The sequence below is a fragment of the Xenopus tropicalis genome, chromosome 8 (assembly GCF_000004195.4).
Source record: "Xenopus tropicalis strain Nigerian chromosome 8, UCB_Xtro_10.0, whole genome shotgun sequence".
Classification (NCBI taxonomy): Eukaryota; Metazoa; Chordata; class Amphibia; order Anura; family Pipidae; genus Xenopus; species Xenopus tropicalis.
Window position 1 is genome coordinate 141,356,524 of NC_030684.2, and position 13,554 is coordinate 141,370,077.

At 46.1% G+C, this 13,554-nt stretch overlaps 1 protein-coding gene across 3 annotated transcripts; it reads left to right on the forward strand.

Moving 5' to 3' along the window:
• The first annotated feature begins 907 nt into the window (after window positions 1-907).
• On the forward strand, window positions 908-12,926 carry mpz (myelin protein zero). 3 transcript variants are annotated; one of them, NM_001079273.2, is made up of 6 exons: window positions 908-1,119; window positions 3,320-3,486; window positions 4,103-4,313; window positions 4,524-4,659; window positions 8,642-8,702; window positions 10,665-12,926. In NM_001079273.2, exons 1-6 carry the CDS (start codon window positions 1,062-1,064, stop codon window positions 10,761-10,763), a joined length of 732 nt encoding a protein of 243 aa, NP_001072741.1. In that variant the 5' UTR covers window positions 908-1,061; the 3' UTR covers window positions 10,764-12,926. The 3 variants fall into 2 exon arrangements, with proteins under 3 accessions (NP_001072741.1, NP_001345873.1, NP_001345875.1); NM_001358946.1 differs by lacking the exon at window positions 8,642-8,702.
• Window positions 12,927-13,554: the final 628 nt, after the last annotated feature.

The following is a 13,554-nucleotide window of genomic DNA, read 5'->3' on the forward strand; positions in this document are numbered from 1 at the left end:
CTGATACTACCAGGGATACACAGATATACTTCAGTAGTGCCAGGGGGGTACCAATGTTCTCTGATAGTACCAGGGATACACAGATATACTTCAGTAGTGCCAGGTGGGTACCAATGATCTCTGATAGTACCAGGGATACACAGATATACTTCAGTAGTGCCAGGTGGGCACCAATGATCTCTGATAGTACCAGGGATACACAGATATACTTCAGTAGTGCCAGGTGGGTACCAATGATCTCTGATAGTACCAGGGATACACAGATATACTTCAGTAGTGCCAGGTGGGTACCATTGATCTCTGATAGTACCAGGGATACACAGATATACTTCAGTAGTGCCAGGTGGGCACCAATGATCTCTGATAGTACCAGGGATACACAGATATACTTCAGTAGTGCCAGGTGGGTACCATTGATCTCTGATAGTACCAGGGATACACAGATATACTTCAGTAGTGCCAGGTGGGCACCAATGATCTCTGATAGTACCAGGGATACACAGATATACTTCAGTAGTGCCAGGTGGGCACCAATGATCTCTGATAGTACCAGGGATACACAGATATACTACATTAGTGCCAGGTGGGTACCAGTGATCTCTGATAGTGCCAGGGATACACAGATATACTTCAGTAGTGCCAGGGATACACAGATATACTACATTAGTACTAAGTTGGCACTGCCCTGTCTCAGTCTCTCCGCTTTCCCATAGATGCCCTGTGTCCCAGCTCCCCGTTATTTCTATACCCCCTTCCCTTCCAGCCTCTCCCCGTTTTGCCTCCTACATGTCAGCGGAACAAAAGACACAATTGGTGCCATGGCCCTTGCCCTCTCCTCCCATCTGCACACTCACAGCCAGAGCCTTCCCACATCCTATCCCACTGCCCATACTCTGCCTGCAGATTGGCCAGGGGCCCGGGGGGAGCGGTGCCACCCCACCCTCAGGGGCATTTATACCCCGTGCCCAGCTCAGCCTCCCTCATTCCATCACGGGAAGGGTACTTGAGGGGATCCGGCTCTCTCCCCATGTATCAGGGGATCACACAATACTGAATTACCAATGGAATCCTCAGGACTAAGGGCACCATGCTCCCTACTGGTTCTACTCTCAGCGCTGGGTAAGTCCATCCCTCATTTACTCATTTGTATTAACTTCTGTGCCCACATCAACTCCCAGCATTCCCAGCCAGCCTTCTACAGACTAATATACCATTCTACTATAATACTGTTACATTGCCTTTGGATAGCTAGTTACTGTCATTGATGTTCCCTGTATAACTCAGCCTGCAGCCTTGTGCCTTTATATGGGGGGCACAGAACCCCTCAGTGACTGCTAATATCCTTATCATTTACAGTAGGGGGTACATTATCCCTTATAATACATGAGTGATACTCAGAGTTCCCTGTATAACTCAGCCTGCAGCCTTGTGCCTTTATATGGGGGGCACAGAACCCCTCAGTGACTGCTAATATCCTTATCATTTACAGTAGGGGGTACATTATCCCTTATAATACATGAGTGATACTCAGAGTTCCCTGTATAACTCAGCCTGCAGCCTTGTGCCTTTATATGGGCACAGAACCCCTCAGTGACTGCTAATATCCTTATCATTTACAGTAGGGGGTACATTATCCCTTATAATACATGAGTGATACTCAGAGTTCCCTGTATAACTCAGCCTGCAGCCTTGTGCCTTTATATGGGGGGCACAGAACCCCTCAGTGACTGCTAATATCCTTATCATTTACAGTAGGGGGTACATTATCCCTTATAATACATGAGTGATACTCAGAGTTCCCTGTATAACTCAGCCTGCAGCCTTGTGCCTTTATATGGGGGGCACAGAACCCCTCAGTGACTGCTAATATCCTTATCATTTACAGTAGGGGGTACATTATCCCTTATAATACATGAGTGATACTCAGAGTTCCCTGTATAACTCAGCCTGCAGCCTTGTGCCTTTATATGGGCACAGAACCCCTCAGTGACTGCTAATATCCTTATCATTTACAGTAGGGGGTACATTATCCCTTATAATACATGAGTGATACTCAGAGTTCCCTGTATAACTCAGCCTGCAGCCTTGTGCCTTTATATGGGCACAGAACCCCTCAGTGACTGCTAATATCCTTATCATTTACAGTAGGGGGTACATTATCCCTTATAATACATGAGTGATACTCAGAGTTCCCTGTATAACTCAGCCTGCAGCCTTGTGCCTTTATATGGGGGGCACAGAACCCCTCAGTGACTGCTAATATCCTTATCATTTACAGTAGGGGGGTACATTATCCCTTATAATACATGAGTGATACTCAGAGTTCCCTGTATAACTCAGCCTGCAGCCTTGTGCCTTTATATGGGGGGCACAGAACCCCTCAGTGACTGCTAATATCCTTATCATTTACAGTAGGGGGTACATTATCCCTTATAATACATGAGTGATACTCAGAGTTCCCTGTATAACTCAGCCTGCAGCCTTGTGCCTTTATATGGGGGGCACAGAACCCCTCAGTGACTGCTAATATCCTTATCATTTACAGTAGGGGGTACATTATCCCTTATAATACATGAGTGATACTCAGAGTTCCCTGTATAACTCAGCCTGCAGCCTTGTGCCTTTATATGGGCACAGAACCCCTCAGTGACTGCTAATATCCTTATCATTTACAGTAGGGGGTACATTATCCCTTATAATACATGAGTGATACTCAGAGTTCCCTGTATAACTCAGCCTGCAGCCTTGTGCCTTTATATGGGCACAGAACCCCTCAGTGACTGCTAATATCCTTATCATTTACAGTAGGGGGTACATTATCCCTTATAATACATGAGTGATACTCAGAGTTCCCTGTATAACTCAGCCTGCAGCCTTGTGCCTTTATATGGGGGGCACAGAACCCCTCAGTGACTGCTAATATCCTTATCATTTACAGTAGGGGGGTACATTATCCCTTATAATACATGAGTGATACTCAGAGTTCCCTGTATAACTCAGCCTGCAGCCTTGTGCCTTTATATGGGGGGCACAGAACCCCTCAGTGACTGCTAATATCCTTATCATTTACAGTAGGGGGTACATTATCCCTTATAATACATGAGTGATACTCAGAGTTCCCTGTATAACTCAGCCTGCAGCCTTGTGCCTTTATATGGGGGGCACAGAACCCCTCAGTGACTGCTAATATCCTTATCATTTACAGTAGGGGGTACATTATCCCTTATAATACATGAGTGATACTCAGAGTTCCCTGTATAACTCAGCCTTGTGCCCTTGTGGGTTTGTGACCTCGGGTCTCTGTTCCTACTCCCCATAGTGCTGCCTCCAACCCTGGCAATTGAAGTTTACACCGATCGGGAGGTCTATGGGACGGTGGGCTCCAGGGTCACCCTGTCCTGCTCATTCTGGTCGAGCGAATGGATCTCGGACGACGTTTCCGTCACCTGGCACTATCAGCCCGACCACAGCCGGGAAATGTATTCGGTAATCTGCTCCTCTCCCTGATATTTGGGGGAACGTTCTTCCACGCCCGGGGCTCCCTCAGCCTGGTTGGACCCCAGCTGGCATTATATAGAGGGTGGCCCTATCATATGGGAGACTTGGAACTCATTTGATGTAGCTTTTTGCCCATTTGTTTGGAGAACCCCCTATAACTAGGGTTTACTTCTCCTTTATATTCCAGTATAAGTCATGGTAAGCCAATGGCCATGGAGAATCCTGTGCAAAGAGACAATGGATGGTGCTGAAGCTCCATTCTCCATCCTACTCATCCAATATTTGGCTAAATATATGTTGGGCGGGTTTAGAAAATCCCATCAGATGACCACTTTGGCTCATTCATGGTCCTCTCCTAAAATCAAGTATTTACTTGTGTGAAGACCTTGCCAACCTTGACCTTGAACATATCTTCTGTACATGGCCAACTTAAGTCTTGCAGGCCTGATCCTTCACCATAAAGCATGGACTGGGGCAGGAATCTTAGTGTAGAGAGGGCAATTGAACTGGGACTTGGTCTCATAAATGTACCAGAGGTGGCTTTTTGCTTGGGCACTTCAAGGGTTGGCATCACCACAGACTATGATCACTCTCTCTTCTTTAGATATTCCACTATGCCAAGGGCCAACCTTCCATTGACGCTGGGGTCTTCAAAGACCGTATTGAATGGGTGGGCTCCCCGAAATGGAAGGATGCCAGCATTGTGCTGCACAACCTGGAATTAATTGATAATGGCACTTTTACCTGTGATGTCAAGAACCCACCCGATGTGGTCGGAAAGTCTTCCTATGTCCACCTCCAGGTCCAAGAGAAAGGTGGGTTTTCTGGGATGACAACATTTTTATATTAAGCCATAAAGATAGGATTAGTTGAACTAAAGATCTTTGGGGCATGAAACTGTCTCCATGTGTGAATGGAGGTGGGACAGTTAGTGGCCGACCAAGGCCTATCAGTTGTTCTAGAGGTGGAACTGTAGAACCTTCCACGATCTGTTTTTCCATTGACCTTGTGGTTGACTTTTACAGGTGCTGCCCGTGCCGGGCTGGTTCTGGGGATCATAATTGCTGTTGCCCTGGCCCTAGTCATTGTCGTGACAATCCTCATCCTGCTCATTCGGTACTGCTGGCTAAGAAGACAGGTCCGAGTACAGAGGGAGCTTAGGTAAGTTCTACTAACTAAATCCCCTACTAACTAAATCCCGGTTACTTTACTTGCCCTCCCTAATCCAATGGAATTTATCAGCCTCCTGGTATCTTGAGCTGTGGCTTGGTCTCTCCTGCCTGCAGGACTGTCTTTAGAGCTGGCAGGGCCTAGGACCCCATTATTTATATAAAGTCGGTCTGGCATACCTATCACCTGGTCCCTGCAAGCTGCTGTTTGACTACAACTCTCTCCACTCTTGACAGCCTTTGGCTAGGTGGTGTTGCAGATTGGGCAACACTTGCCCTACTGCTCCCTTGTTGCTATCTTGTCCTACTGCTGCCATCTTACCCTACTGTAGCCATCATGTCCTACTGCTGCCATCTTACCCTACTGTAGCCATCATGTCCTACTGCTGCCATCTTACCCTACTGTAGCCATCATGTCCTACTGCTGCCATCTTACCCTCCTGTAACCATTTGCCCTACTATACCTTATTTGTCTCACTCTTCTACCCTACAGCAGCTTTTGTTTTGTGCCCTTACATGCACCATGCTCTTCCTCTCCCTAGTAATGGTCACTGCACCGCACTTTTTATCTTCCTTATTCTTTTCAGTAACAGTTCATTTGCCCCATGTTCTTCATCCTTCTTCTTAATGGAAATATTCATCTTCACCACATTTTTCTTCTCACTAGTATGTTCACCTGCACTATGCTCTTCCTTCTTCCTTTCTCTAGTGATGTTCACCTGCACCATGCTGTTCCTTCTTCCACTCACTAGTAATGTTCACCTGCACTATGCTCTTCCTTCTTCCACTCACTAGTAATGTTCACCTGCACTATGCTCTTCCTTCTTCCACTCACTAGTAATGTTCACCTGCGCTATGCTCTTCCTTCTTCCTTTCTCTAGTAATGTTCACCTGCACTATGCTCTTCCTTCTTCCTTTCTCTAGTGATGTTCACCTGCACCATGCTGTTCCTTCTTCCACTCACTAGTAATGTTCACCTGCACTATGCTCTTCCTTCTTCCACTCACTAGTAATGTTCACCTGCACTATGCTCTTCCTTATTCCACTCACTAGTAATGTTCACCTGCGCTATGCTCTTCCTTCTTCCTTTCTCTAGTAATGTTCACCTGCACTATGCTCTTCCTTCTTCCTTTCTCTAGTGATGTTCACCTGCACCATGCTGTTCCTTCTTCCACTCACTAGTAATGTTCACCTGCACTATGCTCTTCCTTCTTCCACTCACTAGTAATGTTCACCTGCACTATGCTCTTCCTTCTTCCACTCACTAGTAATGTTCACCTGCGCTATGCTCTTCCTTCTTCCTTTCTCTAGTAATGTTCACCTGCACCATGCTGTTCCTTCTTCCATTCAATAGTAATGTTCACCTGCACTATGCTCTTCCTTCTTCCACTCACTAGTAATGTTCACCTGCGCTATGCTCTTCCTTCTTCCTTTCTCTAGTAATGTTCACCTGCACCATGCTGTTCCTTCTTCCACTCACTAGTAATGTTCACCTGCACCATGCTGTTCCTTCTTCCTTTCTCTAGTAATGTTCACCTGCACTATGCTCTTCCTTCTTCCTTTCTCTAGTAATGTTCACCTGCACTATGCTCTTCCTTCTTCCTTTCTCTAGTAATGTTCACCTGCACCATGCTGTTCCTTCTTCCACTCACTAGTAATGTTCACCTGCACCATGCTGTTCCTTCTTCCTTTCTCTAGTAATGTTCACTTGCACTATGCTCTTCGTTCTTCCTTTCTCTAGTAATGTTCACCTGCACCATGCTGTTCCTTCTTCCACTCACTATAATGTTCACCTGCACTATGCTCTTCCTTCTTCCTTGCTCTAGTAATGTTCACCTGCGCTATGCTCTTCCTTCTTCCTTTCTCTAGTAATGTTCACCTGCACCATGCTCTTCCTTCTTCCTTTCTCTAGTAATGTTCACCTGCACCATGCTCTTCCTTCTTCCTTTCTCTAGTAATGTTCACCTGCGCTATGCTCTTCCTTCTTCCTTTCTCTAGTAATGTTCACCTGCACTATGCTCTTCCTTCTTCCTTTCTCTAGTAATGTTCACCTGCACTATGCTCTTCCTTCTTCCTTTCTCTAGTAATGTTCACCTGCACCATGCTGTTCTTTCTTCCACTCACTAGTAATGTTCACCTGCACTATGCTCTTCCTTTTTCCACTCACTAGTAATGTTCACCTGCGCTATGCCGTTCCTTCTTCCTTTCTCTAGTAATGTTCACCTGCACCATGCTGTTCCTTCTTCCACTCACTAGTAATGTTCACCTGCACCGTGCTGTTCCTTCTTCCTTTCTCTAGTAATGTTCACCTGCGCTATGCTGTTCCTTCTTTCTCTCTCTAGTAATGTTCACCTGCACTATGCTCTTCCTTCTTCCTTGCTCTAGTAATGTTCACCTGCACCATGCTCTTCCTTCTTCCTTTCTCTAGTAATGTTCACCTGCACTATGCTCTTCCTTCTTCCTTGCTCTAGTAATGTTCACCTGCACTATGCTGTTCCTTCTTCCTTTCTCTAGTAATGTTCACCTGCGCTATGCTGTTCCTTCTTCCTTTCTCTAGTAATGTTCACCTGCACCATGCTCTTCCTTCTTCCACTCACTAGTAATGTTCACCTGCGCTATGCTGTTCCTTCTTCCTTTCTCTAGTAATGTTCACCTGCACCGTGCTGTTCCTTCTTCCACTCACTAGTAATGTTCACCTGCACCGTGCTGTTCCTTCTTCCTTTCTCTAGTAATGTTCACCTGCACTATGCTCTTCCTTCTTCCTTTCCCTAGTAATGTTCACCTGCACTATGCTCTTCCTTCTTCCATTTACTTGTAATGTTCACCTGCACTATGCTCTTCCTTCTTCCATTTACTAGTAATGTTCAACCTGCACTATGCTCTTCTTTTTTCCACTCACTAGTAATGTTTATCTGCCCCATATATCTCCTCCTTCCTCTCACTGCCATGTGTACCTGGACCACATTCTTCTTCCTTCATCTAACTAGGAAGGTCCATGTTTCTCCTCCTTCCTCTCATTAATACTGCAGATCTGCACCGCACTGTTCCCCTCACTGGTTATGTACACCTTCCCCAAGCTCCTTGCTTATTTCCTCCTATTTTGTCTCACTTGGAATGTTCATCTGCACCACACTCTTCCTTCTTGGAATGTTCATCTGCACCACACTCTTCCTTCTTGGAATGTTCATCTGCAAAACACTCTTCCTCCTCCCTCTCACTTGGAATGGTCACCTACACCACACTCTTCCTCCTCCCTCTCACTTGGAATGGTCACCTACACCACACTCTTCCTCCTCCCTCTCACTTGGAATGGTCACCTACACCACACTCTTCCTCCTCCCTCTCACTTGGAATGGTCACCTACACCACACTCTTCCTCCTCCCTCTCACTTGGAATGGTCACCTACACCACACTCTTCCTCCTCCCTCTCACTTGGAATGGTCACCTACACCACACTTTTCCTCCTTCCTCTCACTTGGAATGGTCACCTACACCACACTCTTCCTCCTCCCTCTCACTTGGAATGGTCACCTACACCACACTCTTCCTCCTCCCTCTCACTTGGAATGGTCACCTACACCACACTTTTCCTCCTTCCTCTCACTTGGAATGGTCATCTGCACAACACTCTTCCTCCTCCCTCTCACTTGGAATGGTCACCTACACCACACTCTTCCTCCTCCCTCTCACTTGGAATGTTCTCCTACACTGCACTTTTCCTCCTCCCTCTCACTTGGAATGGTCACCTACACCACACTCTTCCTCCTCCCTCTCACTTGGAATGTTCTCCTACACTGCACTTTTCCTCCTCCCTCTCACTTGGAATGGTCACCTACACCACACTCTTCCTCCTCCCTCTCACTTGGAATGGTCACCTACACCACACTCTTCCTCCTTCCTCTCACTAATAATGATCACTGCACCACACTCTTCCTTCTTCCCTCTTCTATTAACGTTCATCTTTTCTTTTCAGTGCACTTGAGAGGGGAAAATTACACAAAGCAAAAGATTCCTCCAAACGCAGTAGCAGACAGGTGAGCAGCCATAAAACACCCAACCTGATTGGTGAAGCTTTGGCCCCAGTAGGAGAGTTTGTTCCTCTGAAGTGGAACATCTAACTTCTCTTGGGGAACCATCTCCACCCTACTCTCCTAATATTCATCACACTCAGGGTACTTTATGGTACTTTTAGTTATCCCCACCAACAGGCAGGGCCAACTGGTACTTTTGGGGCCACATGTGGCCCTCACTTTTCTTCCCCTTGGCCCATTTATGACATTCAATCCAAGGAGACCCTCTGGCCAACCTTTGAAATGGTTTTGTCTCTTCGTACATAACTGACCATTTGTACTAAAGTTCATTAGTGCGATTTAATAACGAGGACTTTGAAATATGGATTTGTTTGCTGAGTATTATTTGTATGCTGCTTTATCTGCAAGCGCCGGGCCGATTCTCTGCCAGCAAATGATATTTACGGATCCTGCAGACTGCGCCGTTGCACCATAAAACTCATAGCGGCTGTAGAATTTATAGAGTCGTAAAAACCACTGCTGTCCGACTTCCTAGCTAATTGTATGTACCCAACGGTGACATTAATAACTCTTTCCCCTAAATGACAGGTAAACAGATGTCTCCCCGAAGCTCTAGAAAGCTGACTGCCGCCACCATGGCTCCCGTTTGAATATGCCATAAATATATAAAAAGATGACCAGTGCCATTTGGCCTGGGCGATATCGAATGACCTCATTTTTTAGAAAAGTCTATTATAAAGTATAGGACCCCTGTAGCGATGAGCATCCACCATAGGGGAAAGGTCAACTATTGTATCACCAAAGTGGAGAGACCCTACTTGTGGTTGGACCCACACTCACCTTCTTGACCTAAACCCGTCCAACCTACTTGGTCCTACAGGTTTCCGGTCAACACACTTATCACTAGAGCCATGTACAAGCCAACCAACCCCCCAACTACTACATCAAACTCAATGACACTGGAGAAGCCATGGTCAAACTTGGCCTGGGCGATATCGAATTACCTCATTTTTTAGAAAAGTCTATTATAAAGTATAGGACCCCTGTAGCGATGATCAGCCACCATAGAGGGAAAGGTCAACTATTGTATCACCAAAGTGGAGAGACCCACACCAAGGACTCAACTTCTTGACCTAAACCTGTCCAACCTACTGGTCCTACAGGTTTCCGGTCAACACACTTATCACTAGAGCCATGTACAAGCCAACCAACCCCCCAACTACTACATCAGACTCAATGACACTGGAGATGCCATGGTCAAACATGATGTCCAACATCAAAAGTCCAAAGGACCCATTGTGTATTTTGGGAATCTGGTGTAATGGTTGAGGAGCATGGCCTGTGCAGGACCATATACTACGAGATTTTACTTCTCCTTTAAAGTTTATTCTACCATATTCTTACCCTTTATGGGTAAGGTGGACCTTAAAATGCCACCACAGGGGGAAGGTCAACTATTGTATCACCAAAGTGGAGACCTGTAGGTTGGATGGGTTTTGGTCAAGAAGGTAAGTCCCTGGTGTGGGTTCTCCACAAGTCCCTACTTCTGGTGAACCCACACCAGGGACTCACCTTCTTGACCTAAACCCGTCCAACCTACTGGTCCTACAGTATTCCGGTCAACACACTTATCACTAGAGCCATATACAAGCCAACCAACCCCCCAACTACTACATCAGACTCAATGACACTGGAGATGCCATGGTCAAACATGATGTCCAACATCAACAGTGCAAGGGACCCGTTCGGGTGTATTCTACCATATTCTTACCCTTTGAGAACCATAAAGGGATTTTTTAAGGTCCACCAGGTTGGCTGAGAACTTCCGGCTGAGTAGAACCTGGCTAGTGGTTGGTGGCTAGAACACAATTTTGGTTGGACTCATAGATAAAGCTGGGTAGAACTTGTCATGGATGAACCACCTAGCGGCTAATGTTTGAATTAATTGTGCCTTGTCTTTTGCAGACCCCGATCCTTTATGCCATGCTAGACCAGACCAGAGGCAAAGCAAGCGAGAAGAAGGGCAAGGGCGGCATCGGCGACTCCCGCAAAGATAGGAAATAGCAATTAGCAGGCAGGGAAGGTACAACGAAGGCAGAAGAAGAGTCCCCCCGCAGCTCCAAAGTCGTCTACACCATCGAGATGGAGCTGAGGGGGGACGAAGAAGGGGATCAGCCCCGCAGAGCCGCTGTAAAGTCCCCCAGCAAAAACAGCCTCAAAAACGCCTTAAAGAACTTAATCAAAAGCGACTCCGAGAAACAAACTTAATTAATAGCGGAGCAGTGGGGGCTTGGGAGTGGGATGATCCCAAATAAGACTATAACATGGACATACTTTGCCCAAGGTCCGCTGACTCCTAGCAGCCAATTAGAAGTTTGCTTTCATTATCCTAACTGCACTAGACAGAAGCGGACTGCTGTTTGGTTGCTATGGGTTACTGGACCTGGGCACAGAATTTCCATGTTACACAACTCCCAGATAACCTTTTTAGTTCTCAAATATAAAAATATTCTGGCAAAAACCCAACATTTTTGGTTCTATTAAGTTGGTTCTCCTCTTCTTCCAACGCTCCCGAATCCCCACTGCTCACACAGCGCGGCTAATGCCTTCAGTAACATATTTTGTGTCACGCCAGCCTAGACCATCAGGTACCTTCCCCTGCGGGAAACGAGCAAGAACATTCCGAGAAAACAAGGATTAACGTAGGACTCCTCCGGGATACAGGGAAACCCAACTTATCGCCGCAGGAGTGACTGCAATGCAATAGAATGCAAGGTCATTTGCAAGGTCAACCCAACTGGGGACCTCACTGAGATATTTATATGATCAAGGCATCGGTTGGGGGCATCATCATTATTGGTCAGAGCCACAGCAGGTTATTCTAATGTTCTTGCGTCAGCTTTAGGTAGACCCGTTGGCTTCCAGATGTACAATTGGGTTCATAATGGTGGATACAGACCATCTTCTCCATTCCTGTTGACCTTGATCATACAAAATATTGCTTACCCTCAAGCTTCCCTTAGCTCTTCCTCGTACAAGCATCATGGGATTTGTGCTCTTGCAATGATGGGTGGACGTAGAGTCTTGCCAAGTAGTGCAGGTACAAGGCTCTTGGGTGCCATGGATATCTCAAACTCACCCCAATATATATGTCCTATGTTGCAAGGCCTACACCCTGCTCTTGGTTAAGACACCACATTGCCCTTCAAACCCCACTCTTAGGTGGCAAATGTACAAGTATTGCCCTTTCCGCCTCTCTCCAGGGCAATATTTCTACCATTCTCACTTCTCCTCTCCAAAAGCGAGAGAAGAAGGAGACTTTTACGGTATCTCCATCAACTTCACGGCTGCTAGCGAGGCCTCGGATTCTCTTAAGTGCCAGACAGCCATGACGTTAAAGAGAGACCCATAAGGAAGACTGCAGATCCCATGATGCCCGACATGCCAGAGCTAAGGGTAGCGGAGTGGGACCATATTGCCCGATTCTTCCCTGGTTCCTCAATTCTTCTTGAGTTCTCTGCAGGCCCTCGAGTCTGGAGTTAGAGTCCATGTAGTTTAATATACAATATCTTGATGTCCGTCTTAAATACGTCTTCTTTTTTCTATGGTGCTGCACTCTACGTGTGTTTTAGGCCAAGCGATGGAGACCCGATGAAGTTTCTTGGTTTAGAATGGGTGAAACAAAGACTCTTTTTGTTTTGTCCCCCGTTGCCATGACATATTAACCACCTTGACATTTTTTGGGGGTATTATTTTTAATGGCACTGTATCTCTCTATTATATTTTCTATGTTGTTTCTTCCATAGCCTATTCGTTGCTCCAACCAAACTTGACGTCCAGAAGCGGCAAAGGCTTCTGGGCCCTGTCTCCGTCATGTTAACGAGCAGAACGACACTTAGACTTCTAGAGAAATTTGGGATTTACCCAGTTGGCTTAGAGAAATCGTATTGGGGGGGCCAAGGTGTTACCAACAGGCAGAGTCCCCCAAATTCAGAGAAATTACTGATCTTGTTCTCAATTCTGCTCCTTCAGATAAGAACGTCTGTTGCCCAAGATAGACCTCGCCCATCTCTTTAATTTCTATATATGTGTATACAATGTATATAAATGAAAGTTTGAAAATGTATATGCCATGTACACCTCACCCCCCCCCCCCCCCTCTGTTTGCAGAAAACCCACAATTGACATTAAAAACCTTAATAAAAACTTACTCCTGGGGAAAAAAAAGTTTCTGGGCTGTGTTATTCCGTGTTATTGCCAGGGAAACAATATGGCGGCTACCTCCCAAGCGTAGGGTTGACTTTTCATCGGGCCGGGGGGCTGCCCGTGCCGACATATTGGGCTATGATGTAAGGGGCAGGAAAATGGGAGGATTAGGTGGGGGAAGGGCGAATGTGACTGGGAAATGGGCTGGGCAGAGGTGGGCCTATGATTAAAAAGGCTTATTATAAAGGTTATGGATGGAAGAAGAGTCAAACACCTTCATGGATTATTTCAAGATAAGATAAGGGACTATTTAAAGACATTTCCATGAGAATGAACCCTTCTGTGGGACCATCACTGGTAGGTAGATCCAGAAAAGAGACTATTTAAAGACATTTCCATGAGAATAAACCCTTCCTTGGGACCATCACTGGTAGGTAGAGCCAGATAAGGGACTATTTAAAGACATTTCCCTGAGAATGAACCCTACCTTGGGACCATCACTGGTAGGTAGAGCTAGATAAGGGACTATTTAAAGACATTTCCAAGAGAAGGAACCCTTCTGTGGGACCATCACTGGTAGGTAGAACCAGATAAGGGACTATTTAAAGACATTTTCAAGAGAAGGAACCCTTCTGTGGGACCATCACTG